The following is a 19,849-nucleotide window of genomic DNA, read 5'->3' as shown; positions in this document are numbered from 1 at the left end:
ACTAGTAAATACCATATAGACCGTATGCAGTGTTTCTTTGTCCTCTATTGCGTCAATGTCTAAATTCTGAAATCCATGTTATTTTGCACCAGCAATTTTAATTGTTATTCCGGCCTTTTTTTTTTCACAATATTTACTATTCCACCTGCATGTTTCTCCCCATTTTTCTATCAGTGGAGGACTTTTCTAACTTTCACATTTCTCAATCATGTCAAACCATTCAGTTTGTTTTGGACATGTTGGCTGCCTTTTTTTTGTGCATTACAAAAGGTCCCAGTTTTCCTCAAATTTCACATTTCTCACCCAAAAGTTTTCACTGAAATGAAGAGAGAAATTTTCCATCCATCCTTATCCTATAACGCTTATCCTTACGAGGGTTGTGTGCGTGCTGGAGCCTATCCCAGCTGTCTAACCCTAACCCTGGACTGGTCGCCAGCCAATCACAGGGCACATATAGACAAACAACCATTCACACTCACATTCATACCTATGGACAATTTGGAGTCGCCAATTAACCTAGCATGTTTTTGGAATGTGGGAGGAGAGATGACCGAAGGTGGAATTGAACCCGGGTCTCCTCGCTGTGAGATCTGCGCGTTAACCACGTCTCAGTTGATTCAAAACATTTAGCTCATTCAGGACAGTCAGTCTATCAAGCTTTTTCACATTCCAAAATGATCCACTTTTCCCATTATTCCACATTTACATGACACACATTTCTAAATTTGAACTGGAAAGGTTTTACTTATGGCACACGTTTCAACCGATGCCTTTGGAGCGGAAACCAACATTTTACTGAAAAATAGCCTTGAAAATTGTTTTGGAAAAATGTGATTTAAATTTGATACATGTTGTTGTACTTGTAATATGAGCATCACACTTGATTACTTACAATAATGTTACAGAGAAGATGCTAATGTAAATATTGCATTATGTTGCATAATGGTTAATGACAAGCATGAAATTCAGCTTGTCAGGACTTAGTTTTTTTACTTTCTGTCTTCAGAGGGTGACCGGTTTAATGTTACTTTACTTATTTTTGCCCATTAAAATGATTAAAAAGGAATATAACATGACCTGTACCGTTAATAACGGTTTTAGGATGGTGACAGAAGAGATTATTTCTATTTCCATTGTTTCCTGTGAGATAAATTCTCATTCATTTCTTACAGTTTGGTGTTGGAGTCCTTAGGTGAGATTGTAAAGCCACTGTTTAATGCTAACTTCTCTGCAAAACATCCATTTTATCAAGCCTCCCACTCCTTTCATTTAAGAGCTCCCAGGAAGAAAAAAAAACGGAAACAAAAAAAAAAAAAGTCCTGCATGCTTTTATGCAGTCATCACAGTCGACGGAGCCTGTAATCCTCCCAGGTCCGATAATGACACAGTCCTCTGCATTTATTACAACGGCGGATAGGAGGGAGGGAAAATGCTGACTTTGAACAAATGAACACTCTGACCTTTATGCAATAAATATGACACGGGGCCACATAAAAAGACTAGATATCTTCCTCCTGAATGGAAGTCAACGCAGTTAGCATCTCTTTGCGTGTCTTTGCCGCCACTGAGCGCACGATGAAAGACGCTCCACCTCCCGCTAAAGTTCAATTTGTAGCTCATAATCTGCTCTTATTAGGAGCGCCACACTTCATATACATAAGGGTGGGTCGTTTGTCTCTATAGACGTCTTCACACATGGTTACTTTTTTAAGTTGATTCTAATTAGGACCTCGAACGCCACTTAACGTGCATGCAAGGAAGAGTTCTTCTTTTTGGGTACGTAAGCCCTGACATCGGCAGCCACCGAAAAGGCTCAAATCAATGTGATGAGATATTATTTATTATTGCTTGTGTAGCTTACATTATAGAGTACTTTGTATGGGGTGTTCAAGATAAAACACCTAAGCCAGACAGGCAGTAATAAACCAAAATGCCACACAAGCAATAGAAAACACCTCTATAAAGTAAGCCAGAATGTTAGTAATAAATACTAGAATAATACAAATAATATACGTTATGTTGTGGGGTATTTTCTCCACATGACTAGTGTATTTTTTTTAGTTTTAATATCTAACTAGTGGAGATTTGTTAGTGTAAGCTAACTCACCCAGAAGAGTGAACATTTGTCAAAACATGCACACTTGCTGTGTCGCCTGTTCTTACTTTTCTGACAAATGCACCACAAGGTGGCGCCATATCTCGGCTTGGCTTGACTTGAAATTTTTCACACAGCTCTACAAAGCATCCACTGTAAGTAATATATATTATTACAGCCATGGATTCAAATGAAATGAAAAATGTCCATTGCTAAAAAAAAAAAAAATATTGGACAAATAATTGTATTTTTCAAAAATATTTACAGCCTAAAAAATGTTTGTAAGAGGTTTTATTTATTCTGATAATACTAATAGCAATATTATATTATCATTAATAGTGGTTAAAATTAAAATGTGAATGTATTTTTGTAAAAACTATGTATAATATACTAATACATTAATTTTATTCTTTTTATTTTATTATATATTTTACATTAACATTTATTATTGTATTTTTTATTGTTGTAAATATGTTGTATAGTTCTTATTTTCTGTATTTTGTTGTATAAGAAATACAATATAACATAAAAATACAAATTACAAAAAAAAATACAAAGTTATATGGAAGTTGATATAACACACATATCAATTTCTGTAGGGCTGCACGGATGATTGAGTGGTTTGCGCACTGGCCACACAGCCAGGAGACCAGGGTTTGATTCCCCCGCTCGGGCATCTCTTTGTGGAGATTGCATGTTCTCCCCGTGCATGTGTGGGTTTTCTCCGGGTACTCCAATTTCCTCCCACATTCCAAAAACATGCTAGGTTAATTGGCGACTCCAAATTGTCCATAGGTATGAATGTGAGTGTGAATGGTTGTTTGTCTATATGTGCCCTGTGATTGGCTGGCGACCAGTGTAAGGTGTACCCCGCCTCTCGCCCGAAGACAGCTGGGATAGGCTCCAGCATACCCGCGACCCTTGTGAGGATAAGCGGTATAGAAAATGAATGAATGAATTTCTATTTAAAGTAATAAAAAGTGCACATTTAAAGTAGAATGCTCAAAGACTGAATGAACAACAATTAAAAAAAGGCATCAAACTTTTTTTTCCGTGAGGCAACAGTGCCACTTCTCTTCCACCTTTTAGTAAAGTTGTAAACTGTGATGTAACCCCCCCCAACACTACAGCGATGATGGTTCTTGACAAGTACAGTAGACTGCATGAACTATAAAGTCGACCAATGACTTCAAAGAGGAAAGAAAAGCGAATAAGTGAGTTTGGTCACTCTTGGAACCCCTAGAAATAAATTACAGTAACATGAAAGTCCCATTTTATTGCTATAAAACAAAGAATGAAAGATAAAAAAAAAAACGCAAGTTGGCCGCTACTCAAGTTGATATAGACATCGCCCACCTCCGATAAAATCACCTTGTCAACGAGGGATGTTAGCCAGGCCTCGGGGAGAGACCCCGCCAGTACGAGCTTTAGTAATTGATTTGTACTAGTGGCGCTATGTCGCCCCCTTATTCTGAGCCGGCATTAATCATAAATCATTGCTTTAACAAACTCCGGCGTTGGGCCTCCCCCGCTTCTCGACACAATGTTGGATCAGACGGAATATTTGATGGCTTTGTTGCGACGGGAAACAACCTGTCACGCCGTGGGAAAAGCAAACAGCGTGTTTTGTTCGACAGACTCCGACGAGCGTACAGCGCCTCTTGTCAGATAACATTTCCACCAGGAGCTTGTTCATAAAATGCAGCGTTTTGCAAAGAAAACAGGAGGGTGTGTAAAGAAATAAATAAAGAGAATGGAAAGTGTGGCTGTAGTTTATGTTAAGATGAATATGGGATTAAAATTGCATTTTCAGTTGGACATTTTTAAGCATGAGGAACAATTATGACACTATTTGTGCCATTCAAGGCTAATTTAAGAAAATGACATTTTTACAATATTTTACAAAAGAATATCCTTTGGCAAGTGTTAGCTATTCATTCAACACAACTGAATAAATGGCACAAAATGTCCACAGGATGTCTAAAGGAATAATGGAAGTTGAATGTAGAATGCAAGTAAAACATGATCGAGAACCCCCCCACTTCCCCCGTAACTCCCCTTCCTTTTTCCTCTTCTTGGATGAAAACGCTGGCATGTGTTTATTCCTCACAATCGCTTCACAACTGCCGACTTCAACTTAATTATAGCGAGCGACGGGGGCCCAGCGGAATGGAGCGCTCTGCTTCCAGGTGATATTTTGGAGGAAGAGGGAGGGAGGGGGAGCTGGCGAGACTGCCAACAGCAGCTGTGATGGTCACATCCACGATCCAGGACCCCGTTGCTATGAAATGAAATACCACATGCAAAATAATAATAATTCAAAAAAAAAAAAAAATAACGGTCGGGTCACTCCCCCCCTACCTTCTTGTCACCAATAACATTTCACGCACAACTGTTCTGCTGGATAATAGGAGCCACAAATAAAAAAAAGGGGGACGCAATAAATACAATGCATTCTGAATGGAACGCCGTAATTTAAACAAGCAGCCGACCCCCCCACCTCCTCCACCATCACCACCATCCTCCATAACTCCCTCCTTTCTCCATCTTCCTGCTTTGAATAGCTGCAGAGGGAGTCCTTGACAGCGTGCTCGCGGTGATGAATTACCTATCCAGTTAATTTTCTCACTCCTCGCCTTCTTGTTGTTGTGTTGTTGTTGCTGTGCCACTAAAACAGGCCTGACTTGACAAACTAGAACTACATGTATAACAAATATATATAATTATTATGTATATCACTTGGAGAGATCTAGGCTGAGGCATGTTGCAAATTGGATCTTTTATGTGTGTATTTGTTAAACTATGCATTTTCAAGCATAAAAAATACAAATAAAGTACAAGGCATTAAAAGACGATACACATTATGAATGTAGTATTCTACATTAGTCAGTAGGAGTCAGTAATTGTTTGGTGAAATGAGCACCAGACTTGATTGCCGGAAAAACAGTCTTTTATAGCATCGACTTGGGTTCGATTCCCCGCTCTGGCATCTCTGTGTGGAGTTTGCATGTTCTCCCCGTGCATTGGTGGGTTTTCTCTGGGTACTCCGGTTTCCTCCCACATTCCAAAAACATGCTAGGTTAATTTGCGACTCCAAATTGTCCATAGGTATGAATGTAAGTGTGAATGGTTGTTTTTCTATATGCGCCCTGTGATTGGCTGGCGACCAGTCAAAGGGTGTACCCCGCCTCTCGCCCGAAGACAGCTGGAATAGGCTCCAGCACATCCGCGATCCCCGTGAGGATCAGCAGTACAGAAAATTAATGGATGGATAATAATAACTCATGACAAGCTAAAACTCAACTACAGTTTGAAATCCCAACATTACTTCCCATCCTCAACACATCTGGAACACATTTACTGTGACATGATGTGGCTTATTTTTTTATGATCATACTGCATCTACTATATTACAAAAATAAATGTGTAGGTGACTACAGTATTATTAGAGGCCTCTAATATTTTTTAAAACCCTATTGACAGACGATTGTAAACAGGTTTTCAATGACATAACAATGAAATATTTGATTCTAAATATATGATTCATAAATTAGGAATCCTACATCATGGAAATTCACTTAAGCAAATCAAGCACTCCCTTCTTCTCCTGTCTGTGACGTTAACGGCTTGTCGTAACTTCCCCTGAGCTCACTTGTAAGCAAACATTCACTTTTAGAGCCATTTTGCATTCCAGTTGCACCAATTGCACTGCAATTGGGAGAAAAAAAACATGGAGCACACAAACAAACGTATCTGCCACCTGAAAGACCACATCGCTACCACGCTACCACAAAAGTGCAAGAGGTTTGTCAGAGACCTCCATGGCATCATTTCAGCTGCTCGGACTGTGTGTGTGAATACAGTGTACCTTCCTGGGCCAGGCCAGGTAGCGCCTTCCCATGTGTACTTCGGTTCTCCTGATAGCTGTAATGCAGTAGTAGTAATGTCATATTGGATTATGACAGATCAACAGATATAGTTGGTCAAATCCAAATTTGCTTGAGTCCTTCTTACAGATACAGTACAGTACAGTACAGTACAGTAAAGTTGTTGGTAAACAATAATACGTACATAAATAAAACACCAAAAAGATTAGGTGTGAAATTTCCCTTTAATTGGGATTTCCCTTTAAATAAGACTATTTTTTGAGCCAGCAGTGGCGGAGGGGATCAGCGTTATAAAGCAAGTATCGGCCGATATCTATACTATGCTTTTTCAATTATATCAGCAGATACCAATCAGTGGCCGATCGATCGGAGCACCCCTAATATATACTGTATACATATGTATATATATATATATAGAGAGAGAGAGAGAGAGAGAAAGAGAGAGATTTTCTTTTTTTTAACGGAGCGTTGTGTTTGCAATGTACACACAAGACCAATAAATATAACATGACACACAGACCGACCAATGACTGCATGAACAGCGACTGACAATGACAGAAGCTTGTTTAATACAAAAAACTGGGAAAAAATGTCAAAATAAATTAAAGTATTAACAATTACAAAAACTCAAATATCAAATTTAATACTAATAAAAGTAGAGTTGTACTCGTAGCAAGACAAAAAAAGGAAAATAAGTGGCCTCATTTTGTCCTTCTTTTTTCCAAATGTGACAGACACACATTGCAATCTGCGGCAGAGCCAGAGGAAAACCTTGGGAAATTTAGCCGCAATCTCAGGATAAATAGCTGTAATTGACCTTGGGAGTTGAAAATGTGCCATATGTTTCTGGTTCCTGTGTTTGAAACTGGCTCCCTCAGGACATTTTGAAGCAGAGAAGGGAGGTGAGGAGAAAAGACAGACAAAAGAAAGAGAGAGGAAGAAGTGGAGGATAGTAAAAAAAAAGAGAGAAGATGGATGTGTGGATGGCTGAGGCAGAAGAACAGATTGAAATAGCGACAAGCAGGAAGCGGGAAAAGGGAGAGCGAGGGCAAAGGTACATTGGGCTGGGCCAGTCAAAGTGATATATTGACAGGTGATGCTTTTGTCCTTGCGAGCTTTGCTCTTCCCAGCAGGAGGAGAAAATAAAATCTGCAGCTTGTCAGCACGGCCATGCCCAACTACTGCATGCTCTCACTTGCACAATTACATTTGATTTCCTCCTTCAAAATGGAGTAGTTATGACCTCTCGGATGGCCATTAGGGGCTAACGCAGCGTTTATTCCACCTGCACTTAAAAGCCAATGGATTTGGAAAAATCTTGTCAAGGGGAATCATCTGTCTCTCTCCTGCTACAAATGCAAGCACAGGAAGGAAGGAAGGAGAAGTCGTAGTTGCATGCAATTGGAGCACTTAAAAAAAACATGAGGCTTGCTTATCTTGCTTATCTTGTCCGTGCACTTTAAAGGCTCTCTCAGGCTAAGTGGACCTTTCTAAATGAACACATACAGTATCAACAAAAGTATTTGTTTGAAAAGACATGTTTATTAACCAGCAAACCAAAGCAACTCAACTTCCTGATAATGCTTTTCCACTGCCAAAACAGGTACTACCAGATACTGGAAACTGTTGCCTTAACTCTGGACAAGGGATGCTCTGATCAGGGTTTTATTATGCCGATTCCAATACCGATCATCCAGGACTCAAACCTACCGATACCGATCACATGGATTAATTATACATTTTTCATTTTATTAATAATGAGTGCTATTAGCCAGGGGTGCCGTATAAATGGGAAAAGTCAGGACATTTCTAAGGTCCCACGACTGTGGGGGGCTCAAAAATATGTAATTACTAATAAGGTTGGCATTTAAATAATAAAGTTTAATACATTTTTTCTGCATGCATGTAGACCTGTCACAATAATGAATTTTGCTGGATAACTCTCCTACAAATTATTTTCCAGAGCTTTTAAATAAAATAAATTAAACAAACAACATAGTACATTGAACAAAAATAAACTTGCTACCAGCCCCAACTCCACCCACCCACTATTTTATTTTATTTTATTTTATTTTATTTTATTTTATTTTATTTTATTTTATTTTATTTTATTTTATTTTATTTTATTTTATTTTATTTTATTTTATTTTATTTTATTTTATTTTATTTTATTTTATTTTATTTTATTTTATTTTATTTTATTATTAGGGCTGCACGACGGTCAAGTGGTTAGTGTTTAGACCTCACAGCTAGGAGTGAGGAGTATGAATGTGAGTGTGAATGGTTGTTTGTCTATATGTGCCCTGTGATTGGCTGGCAACCAGTCCAGGGTGTACCCCGCCTCTCGCCCAAAGACATTTATCGAAACTGGAAAAATTATCGAGTTTGTTTTTATTTGTTGTACGATGAATTGATTTATTGATTATCGTGTTTTATTTGTCATGCGATTAATTGATTTATTGATTATCGTGTTTTTATTTGTCGTGTGATTAATTGATTAATTGATTTATTGATTATTGTGTTTTTATTTGTCATGTGATTAATTGATTTATTGATTATTGCGTTTTTATTTGTCATGTGATTAATTGATTAATTGATCTATTGATTATCGTGACAGGCCCACATGAGTGTATCCTCTTGTTCTTCCAGTATTTGTATTTTTTCACTCACTACTTGGATCAAAGTATGGCTTAAATTAGGACCTGGTGTGGACACCGAGCAGAGAAAGTTTGGCAAAGAGCAAACATGCTGATGGATGTATGAAACACACACTCATTAAACACACACTAGCACTAATGTAGCCTCATCACATTGGAGCTAATTTCCTTTTCATCACGGCGAGAGCAAAATGAGACTTTGCCTCATCCCTGCTGGGGGACAAAGTCAAGGGCCCGCGGTCGGGATTGGGCTCGATTAACAGGTAACATTTGGCACTCCGCTCTCTTATCACAGCGTGAAAATCAAACGGCGTGTTTTTTTTTTTCCCTCCCCCTTGCCTCCCCTCCCTCGACATTCCCATCGCTTAGAGATGAAATCGCTGGCTGCACAAAGCCATTTAGGAGGGAGAGGAGAATCAGGCTGGCCACTCGGCCGTGTTGTTCCTAAATGCTCTCCAAAACATTACCGTGCATGGGCAGAACCTGAGCGGCGGCCACCTTAAAATGTTGACATTTAGCGTGACTTTTTGGAGAGTGACACCCTCATATTTTTCTTGTTGGATGTCATTAAATCTCAACTGCCCTATGGCCGTGCCTTTCCATTAATAACCACTTCACTGTGTCTTGATTCTCTCTCCCTCTCCCTGCCGCCACATTCTTAAAGCAAAAACTCCTTTGCTTTCTTTCAGTGCCTTTTACACATATTACCGGAAGTAATGAAGCCTTCTGTTATCTCCGTGTGCTCTTAATATTCACAAAGTTCCAGTTCTTGTTCTATGGTTAATGTTTATAGGGACACTCAGTTTATTAAAACAATATAACCGTGATCTACTTTCATTTTCTTCTCAATGAGATTAAAAAGCGGTACATTTTTTAAAGGTCAGATGTAGCAGCCAATGGCTAAATATTCTTAAACACGACTCTGAATGACTGGATAGTGTCGGCTGAGCTAATAACTACTTTTAACTAGGGTTGTGAAGGATAAATCAGTGCAATTGGACATCCAGTTTGATAGTAGGAGACTTCTACATTGATAAGAATCAGCCATAAATCTTTATATACATATATCTCTCAGTTGTAGAGATATGCACCGGCATTGCAAGACTCAGGTTTGCTGTACTTATTTAAAAATTATTACAGAAAAGATTATTATGTCAATGTTTGATGTGTGTGCAGCAACAAATATGCACATTAGCACTTAATAACGTCATCAAAACGTAGATTTCTGCATTCCCACATATTACCAGAGTCTGAGGTGAAAGATAACGTGAAAAATACAGTTTATTCATCTCAGTTACCACATGCACAATGGTGCGTTCAAGTACCGTTGAACAAAGTGGGACAGGTTGCAGCTCGCAATAAACAACATTCATTCATTCATTTTCTACCGCTTTTCCCCACGAGGGTCGCAGAGGGTGCTGGAGCCTATCCCAGCTGTGCTGGTCGTCAGCCAATCACAGGGCACATATAGACAAACAACCATTCACACTCACATTCATTACCTTTGGACAATTTGGAGTCCCAAAACCCACGCATGCACGGGGAGAACATGCAAATTCCACGCAGAGATGGCCGAGGGTGGAATAAACAACATATGCATGCAAAAACTGTGGGATTTGTAACAGTATATTATTTTTTAAATAATATAATGTCCCATATTTCCATATTTTCAATCCCACTCATGCAGTTGAGTATCAGCACCACCACTTAGACAGCTACTTAGACAGCACAAATACATACATGCGCTTGATGGCGGCCATGTTTTTCAACCATACATATGTGCTTCTCAGCTACTCACCCTAAAGTTACTTTAGAGTAGTGTGAGAAATTTCAAGTCAATCAGACTCATAGGGTTTAATAACACCGCCCCTGTTTTGTCTTTGTCAGAAAAGTAAAAGCATAGGTATTATGCACAAATATTCACTCTCCAATGCGCTGTGGGGGGTTTTTTATCACCTCAATGTTGCTCCAGTGGTGGCTTCCTAATAATGGATACTTCATCATTCCTGTAAAATCAAATACTCACCACACTTTAGTCCATTTGGCATCCATCCATTGTAATTAATCACACAGTGAACTTCTTCCACCTCAAATAAAACCATAAAGGTTGTTTACTCTCTCTATGGACCTTTACCGTCTTCTCAGGTGGAAAGTTGGCAAAACAAAAATCCAATAAATTACTAGCCTAAACTGTGAATCCTAACACTCCCGTATTTTTTTTTCTTTTGGCACTCGACATGTTTCCAGGGCATTTTGCAGATGCTTGAAATAATCTCCAATGTTTTTGCTCAATCTGCTGTGAGGATGGGCGAAATAAATACTTTAAACTAATTAATGTAGCACCAGCTGTTCCCGCCACTTGGCTGGCATCGGTTGAATATTGATGGTGAGCAGGTTGGGGTGAGGGGTGGGGGGGTACGAGGAGGATGGGGGTGTGTTTGTGCACCATTTCTCTCGCCATCCAAACACACAACGTGATGGTGCCCTCTGCCAGCCAGGCTTCCATAAAACATTAACTAGTGGCAGTGCTGATATGACTGTGCTGAACTCCTATTTCCATGCCAGCATCATATTGAGCAGTTAATAATACTGGCCTGCATGGATGTAGCGAAACTTCCCATCACTGATGTCAGGTTATCCTTATTTTGACAGCAAACTCTTTGACATTGAATCAACAGCGCCTCTGCTGGTTGTAGCCAAGTAGTGCATTCATTTTTGCCTCAATTACTTAAAGCAGCGATTATTCAACAATTCATTATCTCTGCTTAACTGTCAATCGTTATGATTAATATGATCATCATTCTTAGTCAAAATAATTTGACATTTTTAATGTATTTATTTTCTTTCAAGTAGGAACCGTACATATTAATGAACACATATTAATGAACATGTACTTTATGTCAAATATAAATAATGAATGAATATGTCCAAAGGCTAATTTCCATCTGTTGTGCCTGGAATAAATAAATAACAATAATGATCATAACATTTGGCAATTTGTAATAATAACAATTATAAATTGTATTCATATATTTATTTTTTATGTAGTGGTTAAAAATGTAAAATGTTGTATACTACTATTAACACTTCTTAATAATAATTAATAACTTTTGTTAGTAATTTAGTGAAGATTTATTTATTACCAACTATGGTACCAATAATGGCTAAAAATATAATATGTAAATATAATGATAATAATATTTTACTATTACTATTATTTTATTTTACTATTTACGTATTAATGAATATATGTATTCCTGAGCAATTTCACATTAACTTCCTGTGGAGATCCTTGCAGTAAACCATCTCCTTGAAATTGGACAAACACCAACATGTCCAATCAGTGTGTTGTCTTTCCCTTCCCCTCCTCTCCTCTTCGTCCATCCATCCATCCTCTGAGGCTGGACGGCAGATGGCAGGGGTTGTTGCCCTGCTCCGAGCTATGAATGGAGGATGATGTCATCTTAGATTTGACAGACACCTCGTGTGCGTGCAAGCACAAAGGAAGTCTCTCTGGAGATCGGACGGCGATGGGCCTGTTTGTGATTTTTGTTGTACTCATGACATCTCTTAAATGGAGGGGGAGCTGGGATTTATGTACAGATTAATGGTGTTTTTAACCCCCCACCCCCACCCCCACCCCACCCCCCGGAACACTGTAGGGAAAGTTATATAAAGGCTATATTAAGTCTCATTTGTTCATAAATGCATTTTAATTAGTACAGTGGAAGATTTGGAAAACAATTGTTCCCATAGGAAATAATCTGTTCCCGAGTCAAACTATGGCCACCATAAAACTTAACATTTTCACATTTTTAATGATCATCCAAGTTGAACTAGATGTAAAAAAAAAAAAACGACACCAAATCTTAATTTTAACGATTAAGCTTAATGTGAACGGGATTTATGTTGAATGTTTGCCTCAGATATAATTTAAGTGTAAAAAGAAGTTAACCACTATTTATTTTAAAAACAATGGGTCTTCCTAAATGAGTCATACAAGTGTGAAAAGAACCACTGTTAATAGTCAAAACAAAAAAAACTTTGTTCTTTTAAGTTTGAATTAATTTTTGCCCTTTTGTGTTTTTTTTCCGCAGATGATAACCCAATGTGCACGCCGACAGCGAGAGATAGCTACGAGCGGTTGTCGCTGGCCGGACAGACTCTCCCTCCCGGCTTCCCCTCGCCATTCCTCTTTCCTGACGGGCTTTCGTCAATAGAGACTCTCCTAACCAACATACAGGTAATTATTAGAAAAAGTAATCTGTTTTCTTGCTGCCCTCAGTCTCCACTTGGATGACATTTACGGATATATTAACTTACCCGGTTTCTGTGCCTTACTTCTGGACACTGCAGTATTATTTTTTTCCTTATAGATATGGAGGACACATGCTAACATTAGTAAACCCTGATGTTGTGCCTTAGCTGTGGATACTGCAGTATTCTACTGCACAGTCTCTGCCCTCAGTCTCCTCCCAGATAAAATCCCTTCCAACAGAGAAGTAAATACAGGAGAACTAACGCATGATTGTGTTTGCAGGGCCTGCTGAAGGTAGCCATCGACAACGCGCGGGCTCAGGAGAAGCAGGTCCAGCTGGAGAAGACTGAGCTGAAAATGGAGCTGTTTCGAGAGCGAGAACTTCGTGAGACTCTGGAGAAGCAGCTGGCCATGGAGCAGAAGAACAGAGGTGACTAAAAAAAGACAACAATGGCACTTCATCCTTGACAAATAAGTTCCCTTCTCTGAGCTTCGCTTACAGTATATGTCCAAGAATTTATGTACTCATTCTCTTTGCATTTTTAGCGATCATCCAGAAGCGCCTGAAGAAGGAGAAGAAGGCCAAGAGGAAACTCCAAGAAGCTCTGGAATACGAATCCAAGAGGAGAGAGCAGGCGGAGCAGACTCTCAAGCAGCCATCACCCGCCGATAGCATGCGGTCGCTCAACGGTCAGCAAATATCTTAAAGATCTGCATATTAAAAAATATAATTTCATTTCATTTTTATTCTGTTGAATTGAATGTAATTGTATTGATGGAATATATATTTATTTTGTTCATAATTTATTTATATTTGTTTTATTTTAGGTTACTTTATTCATTATGTATTTTGCTGCAAGGCTCGCCTTATAGGTCAAACTATAAAAATCAAGCTGTCATGTTACAGTAAACTCATCACACAGCAACCTAACACTCAAAAGGCCAACCTAATAAATATACAAAAAGTACCAATACAAGTTTAAAATTGAAAACAACGTTTCCCATAATGCATTGCATCTGAGCAAAGCATTTAATTTGATGACAACAAGCATAGAATTGGTGGATGGTGCTGCAATGCTGCCTCTGTCCACCAGAGGGAACCGGAGGACCCCAAGCTGACATTGCATTATTGGAAAACTTTCAAATATTTTGGAGGCGTCTGAATCCTCACTAAATACTACTAAATCAATACTAAATACTGATAGTACTAGTACTATACTACACAATACTAAATACACGAGTCACCACAAATAATTGAATATATGGGAAACACTGAAAATATCTACTTACCTTTTTTGTTCTAATTTCAATTCAATAATGCAAACACCAATCATAAGTAGCACCTATGCCAGCATTAATACATGAGAGTCTAGTGCACTAAAAAGAAGCGTTCCAAGCGGCTTATTTGAAAGTGTATAAAGTATTGCATTTCTGCACTCACCCTCACCTGCAGGCTGACATTGCGACGTCGAGTGGATGTTTAACGGCGCTGATCTCTTTTCTCCCACAGACTCTCTGACCCCTGAGATGGAGAGCGAGCGCAGCAGTGGAAGAACAGATGCTGAAAGGACAATACAAGGTACACGGCCTCACATGAGACTATAAATCTATTCTTTTTTCTAGAACACACACACACACAGTGAGTGGTGGTTGTGTGCCATCACTGCTCACCATCTGGGCCACCGTACTGGGTCAAGATCATAGCTTTTTCTTTACAGATGATATTCTTTCATTGTTCCACTTGATAGTGAGGGAAAAAACGAGTGGCGCTGGTGTCTTCAATGATAACTTAAAAAGGTTATAATAATCTACAATGTCGTATGGAAATGTATTGCTAGTAACAATCCAAAAAGTTCAATATATAAAACTGCTAACTAGCTAGCTAGCTTAATAGTTTGTTTGTTTCTTTCAGCTTTTTCCTGATTTTGGAGTCGCCATAGCTTACTATAAGGCATCTAAACATCCTGTTGTCCTATTTTATGTTCTTTTTGAATGCCAAAAAGCCAAAGAAAAAGCAAAAATAGACACAGTTAATCTTCTGATTCTAGTCGAGTTGAAGTTTGCTGTATTTTAAGGATATTTGGGGGGGATCGTGCTTAATGGCTATTCAAATTCACAACATTTTACCCTATATTATGAAATATCTTTTGGAATAATTTTTGGGTCGCTTTTTTTTTTAGACCGTAATTTAAATATCTCATTGCCGGGTGTCAGTGTGACAGTGTCCTAGTTTTCAAATGGAAATCTATACATGTATGTTGAAAACTGACTAACTATCTAAGTTAGAGGAAAAATTAACTAACCTTAAATTACCGAGTAGGATCGCTATCTAATTTGTGACAGTACCTGGAACTTGACATTTAGCTAACTAATTAACAAATAACAATCCAATCCAAAAGGTAACCATAAATGCCATGCTAGCTAAGTAACTGCAATCCAACCGCTACATAGCTAAGTAAATGAAAATTTTAAAATGTATGTGGAAATGGATTGCTAACTAGCTCGTGAAATGACTAACCATGTGAATACATTTTTTGCAACCCGAACGCCCCATCCCAAAGATGTATTTATACGTCTTTTACGAGGAAAAAGGAGGTGATGATGAAACTGCACAATAGAAGAGATTATGTTTGGTCCAGTTTTAAATTGTAAAAAAGGCCATAAGGTGGCAGTAGTGCATTTTAGAAGCGCTGGCTATGCATCTTTCCCATATAATCCAGCACTCCATAGCAAGCATGGAGCTGTGTAGCATACAGGAGGTTACACATAGAATGGAAATTTGGAATGGAATACAATATTCTGTGTCCCCTGAAAAATCAGTCAAAATCATTAAAAATGCCCAGTACTGAGAGGGATGTCTTTTTGCGTAAAGAAGTTACGCTAGTTTTGTTGTCACAATTTTACAAACACGTAACCTTTTCAACTCCGACAAGGCAAACAATATTTTTCCCGAGTGTCATCAAAATGCGAGTGTAAGCTTTTGCCAAGGCAGACGCCTTTTTGTTGTTTTGTTTACCGCTCAGCAAATACTAATGAGTCATAAAAGCAACAAAAGCATCTCAATCTCCCCTTTGGTAGCAATAAAAAGGCCAAATCAATCCATTTTATGAATCAGCCTTGTGCATTTTTAATGCTTTGTTTGTTTGTTTGCCTTGGGGGCCGTGGCGAGGGGCGGCGGCGTGTTTGGGGAAGGGCGCACCGGTGATAACCTCAGTAGGCCGTCTGCTATCTGTGTTTACCCAGATACAAGACACCTCGCTAAAGGTGGAATATCTTCAATTATCACGCCGACGCCGTCTCACATTAAAACGCCTCAACCCTTATCGAGCGTGGGGAAATGGCGGGGGGGGGGCACCTTTATCGTAATTTGACGCTGAAAGTGCAAATTATTCATCTTTGCATGCCAAAGCAGAAAGTTAACCTCTAAACTGTCTTAATGTAATGTTCGGGAAAAGAGATGTCTGTTGATTAAATGTCATTCACTGAGTGTTTAATGCCCTGAAATAAACAACTCACTCGTTGTCATTTGAATGCAAAGGTGCCAAAGATATTAATACCCATCTTAGCGTCTTATGTCAAACCACATTCGTATATTTAAAAAAATATCATTTTCACAGAAAAAAAATATTTTCTCAAGATTACATATTATGTGGAAAAAATGTGACTTTATTCTTATAAAATGATGGGTTTCTTTTTCCTAAGATTACATATTTTTTGGCTCCTAAAATTAAGAATGGCTGCACGGTGGGCAAGTGGTTAGTGTGCAGGCCTCACAGCTAGTCGACCCGAGTTCAATTCCACCCTCGTTCATTTCTGTGTGGAGTTTGCATGTTCTCCCTGTGAATGCGTGGGTTTTCTCCGAGTACTCCGGTTTCCTCCCACAGGTATGAATAGGTATGAATGTGAGTGTGAATGGTTGTTTGTCTATATGTGCCCTGTGATTGGCTGGCGACCAGTTCAGGGTGTACCTCGCCTCTCACCCAAAGACAGCTGGGATAGGCTCCAGCACCCTCCGCGACCCTTGTGAGGATAAGCGGTAGAAAATGAAAATTAAGAATTCAAAATTTGTTTTTGTTTATTTTCACTCAGTCCCTCATTGAGTCAATGGCATAAAAAAAGTGTTTGCCTCACCACCTTGGAGGAGCGAGTGCCGCAAATAATTAAAAATAAATAAAAATAAATAAATAAAACAAGAATGCAGGCTGCTATTTTTTTTTTTTTTTTGTTATGTTTTTTTGTTCAATTAGAGAAGCGTTTGTCTGCCACACGCCTCTCTCCTGTGCCAGCCTGGCTGTATAATTAACCTCCAATGGCAAAAAGTGATGTTGATGAATTACACGGGCAAAGAAAATAAAGAAATAAAGAAAGAAATGTGTTGGTATATTTTCCTTGCTGAGGGATTGAGGGAGGGTGGTGGTCGGGATGGAGGGGTGAGGATAATGAGGGCGTAAATTTAGCAAAGTAATTATTTCTATTTGTCTTTTGTCACACTTCTCTAATTCTGCAATATGAACACAGTCAGTGTTTATTAATTGCTTTTTTACTGTCTTTTGAATGGCTTCCAAGAGGGAGCCGTCCTCTTTTCACTGGCTGGGGTAGTGGGGGGTTGGGGGGGTGTCCCTTTGCCAATATCTTTACTATCGTCCCTTTTTACCCGACCCTGCACTCCCCAAGATAAACTTCTTATTGTTGCAAGATTAAACATCACAACAGTTAAAAGTGAAATGAAAAATGAAATAAACGAATGTCACTGAAGCCAAAATAAATAAATAAAATAAAGACTGTAATTAATGAATCCCGTAATTGTCTTCATAAAATATTTGCACGGGCATAATTTGCATAATTTACATGTATTAATTAATCTTTCAAAGGAATTTTTATGCTGAGAGAGGCCAAAAAACATTCCCCTTTGTTTTATTCAGCATCTTATGAAATATGGATTTTCTTTAATGAACTTTGAATTTCAATGTAAAAAAAATTTAAGTTTTAACAGGTTTTAATGAGACTATTTTGTAAAACAATGTGTCAGGACTTTACCCTTTTCTTTTTTCAATTTAAACTTTCAACATTTACACAAACAAGCTCATAATTTACTCACGAAAAATTTGAACAGGTTAACTACTTATGTACTACCGTTGATTGCAATATACGATGTTAGACAGACATTGAGTGTGAACCAACTAACAATAATCTGAATTTATCTGGAAGAATTTGAAGTTTTTACTCAAAAAACACCACCTTACCTTTGTAAGATTACATCTTTCGTTCTTGTAAAATTAAACCCATGTTTTTGCAACAAAGACATTTTAACCGGATTATGACTTTTATACTATACTAGTCACGTATCGTACGATTAAAATATTCTGACTTTTGGTCTGATGGTTATGAATTTCGTGCGGAGTTGTGTATACCGGAGGAATTAGTTTGCTGTAAACACTTCCCTGGGACTGAGTTTATATTCTAGATTATATGATTTTGCAACAAGGCTATTCTCATAACATTCCGACCTTAGATATAAATGCCCTGCTACGAAAATAGCTAGCTGTGTCGTCTTGCAACATTTCCGCAAACATTGCCAAAGGAGATCAGAATTATATTACGGAAAATTTGCACCGCCAAACATCAGCTAAGTCACTCTTGAGAATTTGTGGGGAAAAAAAATGTAATCCGATGCCACCTTTAGCTTTATTTTTTAACTAACATGTTAAATAGCATAAATCCTAAATACCGCTGTAGCGGTAATACCTCTGTAAACTTGCATGTTGACAATACTGGAAGCATCCGAACGTTTAATAATTTTGTTGTTTTTTTCCACTGCCGATATTGAATAAATTGTCAATTAAATGAAATTGTTTAATTGACTTTTCGTCAACTCTTCAACCTTTGTTAGTGGCTCATCTCTTGCCCATGCATAAGGTTTTAGAATTCATTTTTTCCCATTATGCTAACAAGTGAACCTGGCAACTAAATAGTTTAGCAAAGCAATAAATCTACGAATCTACTTAAACCACTGGTGCTAATTTTCCAACTTCTTTGTGTCCTTTGTTGCAGATGGAAGACTCTTCCTGAAAACCGCAGTGATGTACTGAGTGGGAACATATTTAAAAAAAAAACAACCTGATGGAGACGGGAGATTTTAAAAGAAAAGAAAAGAAGATTTTTGAAAAATAAAATAAAAGGACAACCCATGAAGAATCTCCAGAGTCCATTTCCAGGGTGATTTAGTTGCGGAAAAGACATCACTGCTGCTGCGAAATGCTGGAGGAGGTTTTGTCGGAATATAGAATAACAAGAAGTCTTTCTCCTTTCAACGGGACTTTAGCTTGGGGTCTTAGATTTTGAGCACAGCGACGGTTGGTACCAACTCATCAACCAACCAACCACAGCACTGAAGATGTTTTGGATCATCTGCACCAGAATTGTTTTGTATTTCAAATTGAATTTTTCAAAAAAAAAAAAAAAATTAAAATGTGCTGGTGGAAAGTTTTCTAAATTAGATGACGATACAATCAAGTTTCCTTTCTGGCATTCATTGTACATAGGATGCTAACAATGCTAGGGTTGCTAAGTGTACATATATAAGGTCATGCAGTAGACGCTATTAGGCAAACAACACAACCATTTATATTATAACAGTTTTTTGTTTGTGTTTTGAATTCTTCTATCCCTGGGCCATCATTCTTTCCTATAGCAGCCACTTTGGTGAGAAAGCATGCAGGCATGATGTAAATGTTTGTCCTGGAGTTATGATATTTAATGATAAATCCTATATTGTGCTCAACGCTAGGGGTTTACTCCACAAAAGCCCATTGTCTTTTTGTTTTTTTGCGCCTCAACAACCAAAACACAATCCAATTGAAGATGTTTCCTCTCATTAGTATTATAATCTTTGTAACAGAGGTGAAATTTCATGCTCATCCCATTCATGTACATCTGTACCATTTTTTTTTTT

The 19,849-nt window shown here is 38.2% G+C and overlaps 1 protein-coding gene across 2 annotated transcripts in view; it reads left to right on the top strand.

Annotated features, from left to right (window-relative positions):
• The window catches only part of dachd (dachshund d), a 140,641-nt gene extending 120,792 nt beyond the window's left edge, over nt 1-19,849 (top strand). For both annotated transcript variants that reach the window (XM_058083047.1, XM_058083046.1), the window contains exons 7-11: nt 12,737-12,882; nt 13,180-13,327; nt 13,444-13,587; nt 14,408-14,476; nt 18,949-19,849. In XM_058083047.1, the coding sequence (XP_057939030.1) occupies nt 12,737-12,882; nt 13,180-13,327; nt 13,444-13,587; nt 14,408-14,476; nt 18,949-18,986 (545 nt within the window). In that variant the 3' untranslated portion in view covers nt 18,987-19,849. The remainder of the gene's footprint in view (nt 1-12,736; nt 12,883-13,179; nt 13,328-13,443; nt 13,588-14,407; nt 14,477-18,948) is intronic.

The sequence above is a fragment of the Doryrhamphus excisus genome, chromosome 9 (genome assembly GCF_030265055.1).
Source record: "Doryrhamphus excisus isolate RoL2022-K1 chromosome 9, RoL_Dexc_1.0, whole genome shotgun sequence".
NCBI lineage: Eukaryota > Metazoa > Chordata > Actinopteri > Syngnathiformes > Syngnathidae > Doryrhamphus > Doryrhamphus excisus.
Note: the sequence above shows the minus strand (reverse complement) of the source record. Positions and strands in the feature narration are given on the sequence as shown.